Consider the following 15,639-nt stretch of genomic DNA (forward strand, 5'->3'; position numbering starts at 1 on the left):
AACATTTTGCATGCAGTAAGGAAAAAAAAGCTATTGGTATACAACAGTAATCTATACAAATTTCATATGTATTACAAAACTTTGATGTAAGTTTAACATGATACCCTTTCTTCTTTACTGTTATCTGGAATTGGAATTTTCAACCAGAGTATGCAAAAAATATGTAGAGTAACAGTTCTTCTCTTATTAAAAAATAAGGAGGATCTTTAAAAAATATTTACATAAATGGGTTTGATTTTTACAGTGAAATACACAATTTGGATTGTTTTTCTGGTTTATATTAAATTTTGTTTGCTTTTAGAAATCCTTATAATCTGCATTTGAATATTGAAAAATTGCTATGAACTGAAACCAAGTGCAGTTCTTTTAAAGAATGCCAAGTCTGCTACTATGGAATATAACAATAGTCTGAAATAAACTTGTATACATGTTCTAACTGTTTCATATACATATTGTCTATATAAATTATATGTAAACATATTTTTGTTCTTCAATTGAGCCCGCAAAATGTCGTACGCGTTATGACCTGAGATTTTTTTTCTCAATGCAGGTCATGACCTGACTTTTCATTTTCAGAGGTTGACAGGTATGATGGTGTATGCAACATTTATTTAGATGCATTTTTTTATATCATTAAAACAGAACTGACTTACCATCAACATATCATTTCAAACAGGTTTGTGGCAGTTTTTATTTTTAAATCTTACTTTGAAGTGAAAGGACAAATGGATTTTTTTTAAACTATTTGCATGCATTCTATAAATACCTCTATTTCACAAAGTTTAAATTAAATATATCACTAGAAGTGAAAAAATGCTACATCGAAAACATATTTTTTTTTCTATATTCAAAGGTAGTTCAGCAAGTTCAAAATGCCTACTTAATTCCATAAAAAAAAAAAAAAAAAAATACTGGTAAATGACATATACCTCGTTTAAAAATCAATCTGCATCAATTAACAAAAGTACAGTTATCATTTAAACACCAAACATACAATACCAGGTTTACAAAAGTAAAGCTTATATATTATAACAATATATACAATAAATAAATCTATTCAAATTCTTCATATTATTCAAAATCTTCCTTTTCACATCAAAACAAGATTGTCATTTCCACAAAATTCCCCAATATTCCCCAATGTTCAGAGCCTGATCAGTAAGTCACTGGTGTCAAGATGTTCATAATATCTGCAGTTGTTTCATTTCCAGAAATTATATCTAGGATTGTTTCGTGAGATTGTACTCAACAAGTTACTTCACAAGCGATAGAATCTTTGTAATTTCCTCAGCTACTTCCTTCCCAGAATCTCTATTTAAGAAAGTTTCGTGAGATCCATTATAGAATGTTATATGAACTTTTCCAGTACACCAGCTCTGTAGTCCATAATCTACTGGTAGGTGTTCACACATCACTGGGTCAGACTTTATACGTAATAAATGTATATCACCTACAAATATAAAATCAAACCAGTTTAACTTAATCCCTTTATATGAAAATTTTGCCCAACAAGAATAAATGTTTAACTACCAGTTGTCAGTGTTTATAAAACAAGTTGCTCTAAAGAGTACGAATGGCTCACTTGGTAATTTTTTCTTTTTCTTTTATTGCAATCAATTATGTTATTTTAAAAGTTGTTTTTTGTAGGTCTTGCATTGATTATCATTTTTGCTGTTTTCAAACTTATTGATAAAAGTATTTGTGGTAAAAAATGTAATTAAATGGCATTAAATCCTATAACTGGTGTAACAATTCAGCCATGTTGTCTAACTTGTAGATCTGATTTTGCGTTTTGAAACTTCTCTCTAAAATAAAATAAAATTGGATAAAAATCATCAATCTTTTGGAAATAACTTCTGTAAGGAGATGGTCAACACTATATATAGCCATGATGACTGGTTTGAAGATCTTATTGTGCTGAACAATTTTGCATTTTTACATTTGTATCTATTTAAGTTTCTTCAAAAACTGCAAAAATGGGAAAGATCATCTTTTAGGGGCATTAATCCTCTTTTCATCAGATCTACCTATAAAGTGGCTTCTACTAACGCAAGCTTCATTTGGAGTTAATGTGTTTAGAGACTTCTTATGTTAGTAAACCTTTCCTATATTGTCTACCTATAAAATAATTTGATTACCTTGAAATTTTCCACGTTTATTCTTGTACTTGTTTACCATATTGACACTTTTTATGAAGTCTGCGGCTTGTTCTCTTCGTTTCCATGACAACACTTCCTGTGCAGCATCAGCCATTGAACATTTCCCCACATCTTGTTTGGCACCCTTCATTTTACTAAAGAGCTTTTCCTTAGCAGAAAGCCATTTAGTCTTTGTTGTAGTCATGCTACAAAAAACACATTTCCTGTTCACTGTATAGTGTTTATTTTCATCAACAAATATACATTTTGTATAAGTGTGCTAAGACACCATTTGATCTTTTTTTTTCTAAATGTTTTCCTAGGTCTAGCTACTTTGGTTCTATATTTATAAACAGTTCCAAGGATTTAATTTCATATCTTGTAAATTAAGAAATTAATGTGTATATTTATTTTTGCAAATTTTTAATGAGGAAAATCCCCATTGAAATAATGACCAGGAGTTATTATTATTACGAACTTGAAAGTTGAAACTGTCAACATCTTTGGCATTAATAAAACATCTCATGATTTTTGAATTTACAATTTATACATCCTAAGCTTTAGTTAATATTTCTATTTCAAAATGTTCAGCTGCAGTTTGAGTCCCTCACCTAGAAATTTCCTGAAATAGTATATCAACTATACAAATATATCAAATTTTCTACCAATTTCAGTTGAATGAATCTCAATAGAAATCTATATCTCCACTATGGAGGTCACATCTAAACTACTACAGGAAGAGGCCAATTTCATTGAGATGTGCAACTCCTCTTAAGGGGGTTCGCGGGTCTAAATCATTTATATAGGATTTCTCTATATTTTTCTATAAATGAACTTTATCTTATAGTTAATAGAAAAATAAAATAAAAAAATGGGGTCACCGTTCATTTGCGCTCACAATCTGCCTTCGAAAGAAGCATACATCTTTGTAAAAGTGTTTTTTTTCTGTTGACCTAATAGGAGAAATAAAGATAATATCGAAATAAAAAAAGAAATTTATTTCCGAAATCGCTCAAATTTTACAATAATTTAGTTTAAGTACAGCATATATCGAAATTATATTAAGAAATATAGGTCACCGATGAGTTAAAAGAGATATTTCAATTTTAAAGCCATAAAATGGCAATTTTCCACCAAAGGGAGATAATTTGGAAGTTTTTCAATGATGTTTACATTTCAAAAGTCATCTGGGGCCAACACGAATTAATTGTTTTGAATGTTTTTTGTACCATATGATAAAGTAACAACTACAAAAGGTAATTAATAAAATTTGTAATGAAAAACAAATGTTTAATTTTTTTCTGAAATTTTTATACCCTCGAGCCTCCTTAAACCTTACAAAGTATCAAATATTTGAAACATGACATATAAATTTAGTATTTTGTACTTCCTGAATTTGCTTTTGAAACAATATTTTTAGAAAATGCCTATTTTTTAAAGAAAATATCCAAATTCAGAGACCGTTATTGATCCATGTCTTATATGCTTTCCCGCATGCTTAGTCCATGTCCTGTCGGTGAAATTTTAAAATCTTTGTTTCAACACTTGCCAAATTGTAACGCGATTTCTAGGACATCTTGTATTGTTTTAAAAACAAACAGGCATACTATTATCAACACCTTATTTCCCACTTGATAACCATACCAAATTTCCACATTTTTGAATGACATTTCCACCACAGTCTGTATGCGAGCCTCTTGGTTTGGTAACTGATGTAAGATATTCTGTAGCATTTGTATACTAGGTACTGGCACAAACATCATCAAAAAGTTCACCAGAGCTCCTATTTCTAAATACAAGTCCAGCTAAAACAGAGAAATAATATTCATAACAGTTCTTAGAAAGTACATCTATTTTAGTACCTATGATAATTCCCCCAAATATAAATGTTTTTATTTTTCTAGAAAAAAAATGTGTTTTTTATGGCTAAATATAAATTTCAGAGATCTAAGCATGTAAGGAATAACTGACGCCATTGTCAATTGAGTCTCAGAACACAGAACATAATAAGAGTGGGGTTATAATACTTACTTCACTGTCATCTTTTGCTGCTTTTTGGGCTGCTCTGAATTGTGCTGAGAAATAATCAGGTCCACCATCAAATAAAATTAATTTCTCTACCTATCAATACAGAGAACAAGTTTTTTTTAAGGTCATCTTATTAAATATGACAGGAAGACATTGAGTATTGGATGTAGTAAAGCTCCATAATACATGTACAGGGTTACTGCACAAATACATGACAAAGTAAAGCTCCATAATACATGTGCAGGGTTACTGCACAAATACATGACAAAGTAAAGCTCCATAATACATGTACAGGGTTACTGCACAAATACATGACAAAGTAAAGCTCCATAATACATGTACAGGGTTACTGCACAAATACATGACAAAGTAAAGCTCCATAATACATGTACAGGGTTACTGCACAAATACATGACAAAGTAAAGCTCCATAATACATGTACAGGGTTACTGCACAAATACATGAAGTAAAGCTCCATAATACATGTATAGGGTTACTGCACAAATACATGAAGTAAAGCTCCATAATACATGTACAGGGTTACTGCACAAATACATGAAGTAAAGCTCCATAATACATGTATAGGGTTACTGCACAAATACATGAAGTAAAGCTCCATAATACATGTACAGGGTTACTGCACAAATACATGAAGTAAAGCTCCATAATACATGTACAGGGTTACTGCACAAATACATGAAGTAAAGCTCCATAATACATGTACAGGGTTACTGCACAAATACATGAAGTAAAGCTCCATAATACATGTGCAGGGTTACTGCACAAATACATGAAGTAAAGCTCCATAATACATGTACAGGGTTACTGCACAAATACATGAAGTAAAGCTCCATAATACATGTGCGGGGTTACTGCACAAATACATGACAAAGTAAAGCTCCATAATACATGTACAGGGTTACTGCACAAATACATGAAGTAAAGCTCCATAATACATGTATAGGGTTACTGCACAAATACATGAAGTAAAGCTCCATAATACATGTACAGGGTTACTGCACAAATACATGAAGTAAAGCTCCATAATACATGTACAGGGTTACTGCACAAATACATGAAGTAAAGCTCCATAATACATGTACAGGGTTACTGCACAAATACATGAAGTAAAGCTCCATAATACATGTACAGGGTTACTGCACAAATACATGAAGTAAAGCTCCATAATACATGTGCAGGGTTACTGCACAAATACATGAAGTAAAGCTCCATAATACATGTACAGGGTTACTGCACAAATACATGAAGTAAAGCTCCATAATACATGTGCGGGGTTACTGCACAAATACATGACAAAGTAAAGCTCCATAATACATGTACAGGGTTACTGCACAAATACATGAAGTAAAGCTCCATAATACATGTACAGGGTTACTGCACAAATACATGAAGTAAAGCTCCATAATACATGTGCAGGGTTACTGCACAAATACATGACAAAGTAAAGCTCCATAATACATGTACAGGGTTACTGCATATGACAATGAGTATTGGATGAAGTAAAGCTCCATAATACATGTACAGGGTTAATGCACAAATACAGGAAGTGATGATTATTGCTCCATAATACATGTACAGGGTTACTGCACAAATACATCAAGTGATGATTATTGCCATATAAAGAACATTGTTTTGATTAATCAATCTTGCAATTGTAATTAAATATTCTAAAAGGGAAAATATTCATCCAAGTTCCTGCAATTACCCAACTCTAACCAACAACATAAGATGACATAAAAAACAACTTAGATGTGACCATATCTTGTTGTTCACAGTTCGATTGTAAGAATGATTAAATGTTAGCCAAAAGACATATTCTTTTTAAATTTTAAATTATGGACAAGTCAATTTCTTGCTATAGATAAAATAAAATACACTAAAAGTTAGTTTTGTTCTGTTGTTGCTTTTACTTCTTTTGTAAATCAATAATTATGCATCATACTACTTAATATCTTGTAATGTACATGGCACTGCTAAGATAGTAGTGGGATTCGAGATAAAATTGGTCTTTTTATAATCAATAATAATTTACCTTTTTCTTGTTAGCCTGAAGCTGCAGTGCCATTTCTAATGCCACCATTGAACCAAATGAGTATCCAGCGATGATATAAGAACCTGTTGTCTGTAGCATCTGTACAGCATTGGTGTAATAACTAAAATTGTTTATACAAATTGTATATAATGTACATGTGTTTAAAACAGGAATGTAACTTACTCATAATTCACCTTGCCGAAAACAGGAAGTAGATGTTTGAAAGATCCAAGAAGCACACAGATATAATAACTCATCACTACAGAAATGCTCAGCAACTTTGAAGTCACTTTATCATGCAGCTTCCAAGAAATGTGTTACAAAATTTTTAAAGATCATCCATCATATTGAAAAATTCAAAGTATGGGCAGAAATGTAGTAGCTGTGTGACAGATTATAAGATTGCAAACACTGACTATTGGTTGCTCTATGTCCAGTGGCAAATATTTCTAATTTCAAGTTTAAAGTTGTGATAGATTTATCAAATTGATAAACTAATGGGTGTTAAATGCATCTTTGGTGCTACTTCATGGCAGTCAACTTGTACTGGTGGAGGAAGCCAGGGTAACCACTGACCTTCAGTAAGAAAACTGACAATCCTTTTCAATCAAGATTGGAGTCAAGTGAACAGGACACATGCGGGATTTAAACTCACAACCCAAGTGTTGGCAGGCTAGTGATACAGTAGTGAAACTATTTAGAAAATTCAGCCACCCAGGCCCTGGGACTATTTAAAAAAATAAGATAAAAATTGAATTTATTTGAGATTTTCCTCAACAAGTATTTGAATTATCAATGAAATAAGGAACTAGAGGCTCTAAAGAGCCTGTGTCTCTCACCTTGGTCTATGTGCATATTAAACAAAGGACACAGATGGATTCATGACAAAATTATGTTTTGGTGATGGTGATGTGTTTGTAGATCTTTACCGAAATTCTTGCTGCTTACAATTATCTCTATCTAAAATGAACTTGGCCAAGTAGTTACAGTGGAAAATATTTTGTAAAAATTTACCAAATTTATGAAAATTGTTAACCAGATGCTCCGCAGGGTTAGCTTTATACGACCGCAGAGGTTGAACCCTGAACGGTTGGGGCAAGAATGGACACAACATTCAAGCTGGATTCAGCTCTAAATTTGGATTGTGATTAAATAGTTGACACAGCATAGGTTTCGGACACAGAATGAATGTGGTCTAATGAACTTAAAATATTTTTTTTGCCTTTGAGCAATTCACTATGCTGTTGAATATTAATATTCTCAAAATAATATTTGAAAAAATTTCTTTTTATTTATGAAATCCGAAATGAGAAAAATTTACCCCCCCCCCTTTTTTTTTCACATCCCCCTTTTTCTTTTTCCAAAACTGATCTCAATTCAAATTTCTAATGGAGTTTGCAACAATTACTACTCATTTACATTTAAATACATCAAAAAATATTAAAATGTAACAAAAGGTGCTTGTTATCACTGAATGGTAAAGATTGTTTTAATTTATCAGTTGGTAGTAAAAGTGAATATACATTGTATATTGTATAAAACAATGATTTAAGTTGATTCAACTACTATTCTGGACAAAGAAAGATAACTCCAATCAATTGAAAATTTCTTGCTATTGCACAATATTGTGCAATTAGATATTTCTTGCTATTGCGCAATACTGCGCAATTGAAAATATTTGCTATTGCACAATAGTGTGCAATTGAAGATTTCTTGCTATTGCGCAATACTGCGAAAACTAAAAAGTATTCGAACGACGACGCCGACGACGACGCCAATGTGATACCAATATACGACAAATTTGTTTTTAATTTTTGCGGTCGTATAAAAATTGACTATAAAGGGCAATAACCCCTTAATGGGTCAATTTACCATTTTGAACATGTTGACTTTTTTTTTAGGTCTTACTCTGTTGTACATTATTGTTGTTTACAGTTTATCTCTATCTATAATAATACTCAAGATAATAACAAAAAGCTGTAAAATTTTCTTAAAATTACCAATTCAGGGGCAGCACCCGGACAACGGGTTGCCTGAATGGTCTGAAAATTTCAGGACAGATAGAGGTTGACCTAATGAACAATTTTATTCTGTCAGATTTGCTCTAAATGCTTTGGTTTCAGCATTATATGATAAGAGCCAAAAACTGCATTTGACACCTATGTTTTATTTTTAACCATGTTGGCCATCTTGGTTGGTTGGCCAGGTCATGGGACACATTTTTTGATCTAGATACCCCAATGATAATTGTGGCCAAGTTTGGTTAAATTTGGCCCTGTAGTTTTAGAGGAGAAGATTTTTGTAAAAGTTAGACGCCGGACGCCAAGTGTTGAGAAAAGCTCACTTGGCCCTTAGTCCAAATCTTTTAGAATAATTTCAATCAATATCTATTTTATCACCTGAGTGGTTAGTTCAAGCCTTAGAACTACTGCATTATACTAAATATTAGTGGATAATGTGAAGAACTCATGCAGCAAACTGCGATTGATCTTTGAAGACTCTGATGTTAAATTTTGGCACATCTCTGAAAGCCTTATTTCATCAGTGTTAGTTCAGTGCTCAGTTAAATTGAAATTTGCCTTTTAATTATAACAGGATGTGTCATGCATATGATTAAAGTTACAGCTTTTACATTAATGCTAGCAAGACAAATCTTTGTTTGGCTTGCTTGCTTTGTTTGTATCAATGTTTGCTCAAGCATGGTAATTAAGATAGGCGGGGCTTCACCTTGTATACATCATACTTAAATTTTATTTGACGTTATGTTGGAGGTTAAGGACACTAAATTTTAAAACATCACATGACACATATTCTCACATGTTTCCTTACCTGTAAATATACAATACAGACAGGATTCTACTTCGTCGAAATTATCTGTTCATTTTCACAATCGTAGAAATGGAATTAAGACAAATTTTTTTCAGAGATCCAACTTAAAGACTGTCGTCAAGCACTTTTAGTAAAATAGCTATTCGAACACACCTACTCTGATTTTGTGATCCATTGGATAGATATTTCACTTGACCCCTATATTTCATCTTTTAGTACTGTGATTTTTTTCTATGTTATAAAGTCAACCTGTAGCTTTGCTATATAAAATGATAGAGTCTGAAGCGAGATGATGTATCAAATACTCTTGTTTTGTACATTTTCAAGACAAAATATTCATCTCAAACACACCCTAACATAAAAAAAAAAGGTGCGCTCGATTTTCTCTTTTCAATACAATTGTTTCCCATTTTTTAGAATATTTTCTGGAGTTGCATAATCGAAGGACAGACATGGAAATAACTGACTGAACTAATAGATTGATATGTTATAAAAACAATATTAAGTCAATTAATGTTAAAGGCCAGTTTCTCAGCCTCATACAAGAAAAAAGTGTATTTGTCATGTGATGTTTTAAAATTAAGTGTCCTTAACCTCAGACATAACGTCCAATAAAATCTAAGTATGATGTATACAAGCTGAAGCCCCGCCTATCTTAATTACCATGCTTGAGCAATCACTGATACAAACAAAGCAAGCAAGCCAAACAAAGATTTGTCTTGCTAGCATTAATGTAAAAGCTGTAATAGAACTGAACAAATTTCCCCATCACCAATAATACCTAGCTACACTGGACAAGCTATCTCTAGGAGTAAAAGTAGTTCTCTGTATTCCATAGCACTGTCTGTTTAACAGGCCTCCAAGTGTTTTTAACAAAGTCACTTTTCCTGTTTTAATTCAATTCAATTGGTTTATCAATATTGCAAAAGATTTGAAACACTTACGTACAAGATGAAATGTGGAGCACTGTTTACAAAATCTAAAGCCTGGCTTTCCAATAAAATGCATGTTTAGGATGGGTGGTGGTTACAAGATCTTTCCAAATTAATTGTTAACCACAGACTTAGTTTCAGTGACGCTTTCAAAGAATATTTCTTACCTTTTGTCATTCTATACCTCCAATTTACATGTTTGATACAAAAATTTCAGAGAATTCCAATGAAGATGCACAATGCCATTTGGTTCTAGATTCATTGAAAATTTGTTATGGTTTAGTTGTGGATACATAATTTGCAGATGGTATTATAATAATAAACCTTCTCTATCCTCTGTTTTCACTAAGTAGTGGATTAAAATATGATAAACTGTGGATTCATTATTTACGGAAAAAAACTATTTTTGTCTAGTTCATGGTCACAGATGAGACCAGAATTTTAATGTTCAAAGAAGTACAAAAATACATTATTTTCGTCAATCCAGGAAAAAGAATTGGGCTAGATACCTACATTTTATTGAGGAAAACTAAAGTATTCAACAATCAGTGTTTGACTTATAAGACAATAATCAATATCTGCATGCACATTCCACACCAAAGAATAAGCTACCACACATATTTTTTAGCAAAATTTTTCAGTATAAATTACAACTTACCAGTAATAGGATGTACAATGTACAATGGTTTATCATGCTTCGATGAACTATTGAGAGGCACCAAAGAGGGTTCCTTGATGGCAGGTGTCAGAAGTGATCTAATAGATGGAGTTATTGGAGTAAAAGCTTTACCAGGTGACATTCCAGGAGAGTTGATAAATACCAAGTCCATTGGTCTACTTTTCTTCCGTCTTTTGTCTGGTACAGGTGTTACAATCATAGCCTGAGGGGGAAGCAGTTTTGGCACTAGTGATTCTTTCTTACTGCACATAATGGAATTGTCTGACAGTGGGATGTCGATATAACTTTCATGAAGATCATCTGATTCCTTGTCTACCCTTAATGTGACCATTGGCGTTGAAGTGGCCCTATAATCAGGTGGGAACAGCATTTTACCATCTGTGTCATCTAGCAATGTGATCTGAACATTAGGCACTCTGACTATAACTACATCTTTAGACGGTTGACTGATCTTTAAATCTATACTTTCACAAGCTGAAGCTAGTTGTGCTTCATTCAATGTATCATCATTTTCATCGTCCTCTGAATTTTGACTATCAAACTGCACTCTTTCCCATAAGGAAAAATCCTAAAAAATATATGTATACAGTACAGACTATATATCTGAAGATGTGTGTTCAGTTTATTAACCTACAAAAAGATTGTGTATATATGTCAAACAAAAAATTCTAAGAAACACACACCATAACTCATCATTGTTGACCAAATATAATTGATTGATTAATTGTTGGTGGCGCTTTAACTTTTATGTGCAGAAGGAAAACTGACAATCCTAGTCAATCAACCTAGAGAGGTCTTACTCACAACCTCAGTGTTGACTGGCTAGTGATTACCATAGTAGAACTACTGAGACCACTTGACCACTGATGCCCCCAGAACAAATATGTAATCATTCCTTTCAATAGAAACAGAGAAAATCTTAAAGGAAATAACATATTGATGGACAAGGTATATATACAATATAGCCGCACTCATAGAGTTGGGATATATCTTATGCAGCAATGGCAAACACAGCTGTGTTATAGAAAATGGATATGTCCGTAAAATTTTAAATTGGACTGTCCTTGAGATAAAGAAGGATTTTAAAGACATGCATAAGACATTTACAACTGTGTATAATTTCATTACATTCCAAAGAATACTGAAGGGGAAGCTAGTTAATGGTTTTCAGATTTTTTGACAAATAAAGTTCAGTAGCTCTGGACTACCTACCTTAGGTTTTGTTGTAATAACATTATGGAGTCTTTCCATTGCTAACATATCAGCTTCCATTAAACATTTAAAGCTGTCAGTCAAATTAATTCCAGGTTCATCCAGTACATTCAAGATCTGTGTGATCGAGATAGGATTAAGGAAGTGTGAACGTTCATCCAAACTATACAGCATGCCTTTGGTTTCTGGATATCCTGCTTCTTTTAGCTGGAAAATTAAAACTAGAGGCTCTTTATCTTTGTGTCGCTCACCTTGGTCTATGTGAATATTAAACAAAGGAAGCAGATGGATTCATGACAAAATTGTGTTTTGGTGATGGTGATGTGTTTGTACATCTTACTTTACTGAACATTCTTGCTGCTTACAATTATCTCTATCTATTATGAACTTGGCCCAGTAGTTTTAGTGGAAAATGTTAGTAAAAATTTACAAATTTTATGAAAATTATTGAAAATTGGCTATAAAGGACAATAACTCCTTAGGGAGTCAATTGACCATTTCGGTCATGATGACTTATTTTTAGGTCTTACTTTTCTGTACATTATTGCTGTTTACAGTTTGTCTCTATCTATAATAATATTCAAGATAATAACAAAAAACAGCAAAATTTCCTTAAAATTACCAATTCAGGGGCAGCAACCCAACAACGGGTTGTCCGATCCATCTGAAAAAAGCCAAAAACTGCATTTTATCCCTCTGTTTTATTTTTAGCCATGGCAGCCATCTTGGTTGAATGGCCAGGTCACCGGACACATTATTTAAACTAGATACCCCAGAAATGATTGTGGCTAAGTTTGGATTAATTTGGCCCAGTAGTTTCAGAGGAGAAGTTTTTTGTAAAAGATTACTAAGATTTACGAAAAAATGGTTAAAAATTGACTATAAAGGGCAATAACTCCTAAAGGGGTCAACTGACCATTTCGGTCATGTTGACTGAATTGTAAATCTTACTTTGTTGAACATTATTGCTGTTTACACTTTTTCTCTATCTATAATAATATTCAAGATAATAACCAAAAACGGCAAAATTTCCTTAAAATTACCAATTCAAGGGCAGCAACCCAACAACCAGTTGTCCGATCCATCTGAAAATTTCAGGGAAGATAGGTTTTAACCTGATAAACAATTTAACCCCGTCAGATTTGCTCTTAATGCTTTGGTTTTTGAGTTATAAGCCAAAAACTGCATTTTATCCCTCTGTTCTATTTTTAGCCGTGGCAGCCATCTTGGTTGAATGGCAGGGTCACTGGACACATTTTTTAAACTAGATACCCCAAAGATGATTGTGCACATTTTTCAAACTAGATATCCCAAAAATGATTGTGGCCAAGTTTGGATTAATTTGGCCCAGTAGTTTCAGAGGAGAAGTTTTTTGTAAAAGATTACTAAGATTTACGAAAAAATGGTTAAAAATTGACTATAAAGGGCAATAACTCCTAAAGGGGTCAACTGACCATTTCGGTCATGTTGACTGAATTGTAAATCTTACTTTGTTGAACATTATTGCTGTTTACACTTTTTCTCTATCTATAATAATATTCAAGATAATAACCAAAAACGGCAAAATTTCCTTAAAATTACCAATTCAAGGGCAGCAACCCAACAACCAGTTGTCCGATCCATCTGAAAATTTCAGGGAAGATAGGTTTTAACCTGATAAACAATTTAACCCGTCAGATTTGCTCTTAATGCTTTGGTTTTTGAGTTATAAGCCAAAAACTGCATTTTATCCCTCTGTTCTATTTTTAGCCGTGGCAGCCATCTTGGTTGAATGGCAGGGTCACTGGACACATTTTTTAAACTAGATACCCCAAAGATGATTGTGCACATTTTTCAAACTAGATATCCCAAAAATGATTGTGGCCAAGTTTGGATTAATTTGGCCCAGTAGTTTCAGAGGAGAAGTTTTTTGTAAAAGATTACTAAGATTTAGGAAAAATGGTTAAAACTTGACTATAAAGGGCAATAACTCCTAAAGGGGTCAACTGACCATTTTGGTCATGTTGACTGAATTGTAAATCTTACTTTGTTGAACATTATTGCTGTTTACAGTTTTTCTCTATCTATAATAATATTCAAGATAACCAAAAACAGCAAAATTTCCTTAAAATTACCAATTCAGGGGCAGCAACCCAACAATGGGTTGTCCGATTCATCTGAAAAATTCAGGGTAGATAGATCTTGACCTGATAAACAATTTAACCTCATGTCAAATTTGCTCTAAATGCTTTGGTTTTCGAGTTATAAGCCAAAACTGCATTTTACCCCATTGTTCTATTTTTAGCCATGGTGGCCATCTTGGTAGGTTGGCTGGGTCACAGGACACATTTTTAAAACTAGATACCCCAATGATGATTGTGGCCAAGTTTGGTTTAATTTGGCTTAGTAGTTTCAGAGGAGAAGATTTTTGTAAAAGTTAACGACGCTGACGCCGGACGCAAAGTGATGAGAAAAGCTCACTTGGCCCTTTAGGCCAGATGAGCTAAAAAGTTTGGACCACAATAATATGGCTTTTAAAAATAATTTCTTCACCAGAGAAATGTTTACTTTCATTTTAAACTTTTATGGTTATGTGTATCATGATATTATTGTGGATTCATTGATTTTTTTGGAAGCAAATTCTAAATACAAATACAAGTATTTGTATTTTGTCTAACAGTTAAACAAACAAATACAGGTGTCACTTGAATAACTAGGTGAAATGTTTTAGTTGACGTCACTCAGTTGGTGCAGAGGTCAGACATTGTCACAGCAATTTTGAATATAAATGGTTTAGAGGTGCAAGATTTCAAACAGTGGAGAAGATATCTAAACAATTCAACATTTATATGATACCAGAAGAAACTGGAAAACCCCCAGAAAAGATACTTCTTAAACAGAATGTCTCTATTCTAAGGAGAGATAAAATTTAATAATGAATCTTCAGTACATTCATATCTGCTATACACTATTATTACAGGCAAAACAACTGCAATGTAAGGTCAGCATTTTCTTCTTCAACTGCTATGCATTTTGAACCTCAATTTAAACATTTCCTCTCTTAAAAGATTCTTAAAAAAGGTTTCTCCTGTCATATGGGTGGTTTTTAGAAACTGTTTAACAGAAATTTGTTCTTTTTATGCTAATTGAATTTCAACTGCATTTTCAAACCAACCTTTCCTACAGCTCCATCTCTCATTTCATAAAGCAAAGTTTGTATTTCTTCCTGGCTACGAGATAAAAAGCTGAAAAAAGCTTTCTTTACATCAACAAGGATAAATGTTTTATTATGCTGAAGTTTCTCCAATTCCAGGGGTTCTAATGGTTTTGCACACTGCAAAAATTTCCCTCCACTACCAATGAAATCTATGCATGTATTCAGTTCTGAAAAAAATTAGTAAATCAGAATAAACTGTTTTCATACACCAATCATCTAACAAAAAAGAAATATCTCTTTTAAATCTTCTTATATCTATTCATTGCACATAATAAGCATTGTGTTTCGGTACATACATATTTACTTAATTCAACCTTTAAAATATTTTAATTCAATTCTACAAGCAGATTGTACTTGAAACTGGTTTATAATGACAATGGAATTTTACCTTAAATCTCTCTTCTTACAAGCAAAAGCAAGAGGCCCCAAGGAGTCTGTAAAGCTAAATTGACAATTTTAACAAAAAATAAGTCCTTAAAGAGTCATTCATTGGTTTTGGTTGTATTGGCATTTTTTTAGCTGTACTTTTTATGATTATTTTGTGGTGTTTACAGTATCAACCTATCTAGTTA

General features: G+C 32.7%; 1 protein-coding gene across 2 annotated transcripts in view; it reads right to left on the bottom strand.

The window, feature by feature from the left end:
* Positions 1-1,039: 1,039 nt before the first annotated feature.
* The window catches only part of LOC139524841 (fatty acid synthase-like), a 42,573-nt gene continuing 27,973 nt past the window's right edge, over positions 1,040-15,639 (bottom strand). Inside the window, exons 27-35 of one of the 2 annotated variants that reach the window (XM_071319949.1) lie at positions 15,026-15,234; positions 11,872-12,078; positions 10,639-11,227; positions 9,830-9,935; positions 6,220-6,340; positions 4,170-4,259; positions 3,783-3,943; positions 2,139-2,344; positions 1,040-1,450 (exon numbers count right to left, since the gene is read on the bottom strand). In XM_071319949.1, coding sequence (XP_071176050.1) covers positions 1,254-1,450; positions 2,139-2,344; positions 3,783-3,943; positions 4,170-4,259; positions 6,220-6,340; positions 9,830-9,935; positions 10,639-11,227; positions 11,872-12,078; positions 15,026-15,234 — 1,886 coding nt within the window. In that variant the 3' untranslated portion in view covers positions 1,040-1,253. The remainder of the gene's footprint in view (positions 1,451-2,138; positions 2,345-3,782; positions 3,944-4,169; positions 4,260-6,219; positions 6,341-9,829; positions 9,936-10,638; positions 11,228-11,871; positions 12,079-15,025; positions 15,235-15,639) is intronic. The other variant, XR_011664871.1, reaches the window with a different exon arrangement.

This window comes from Mytilus edulis, chromosome 5 (assembly GCF_963676685.1).
Source record: "Mytilus edulis chromosome 5, xbMytEdul2.2, whole genome shotgun sequence".
NCBI lineage: Eukaryota > Metazoa > Mollusca > Bivalvia > Mytilida > Mytilidae > Mytilus > Mytilus edulis.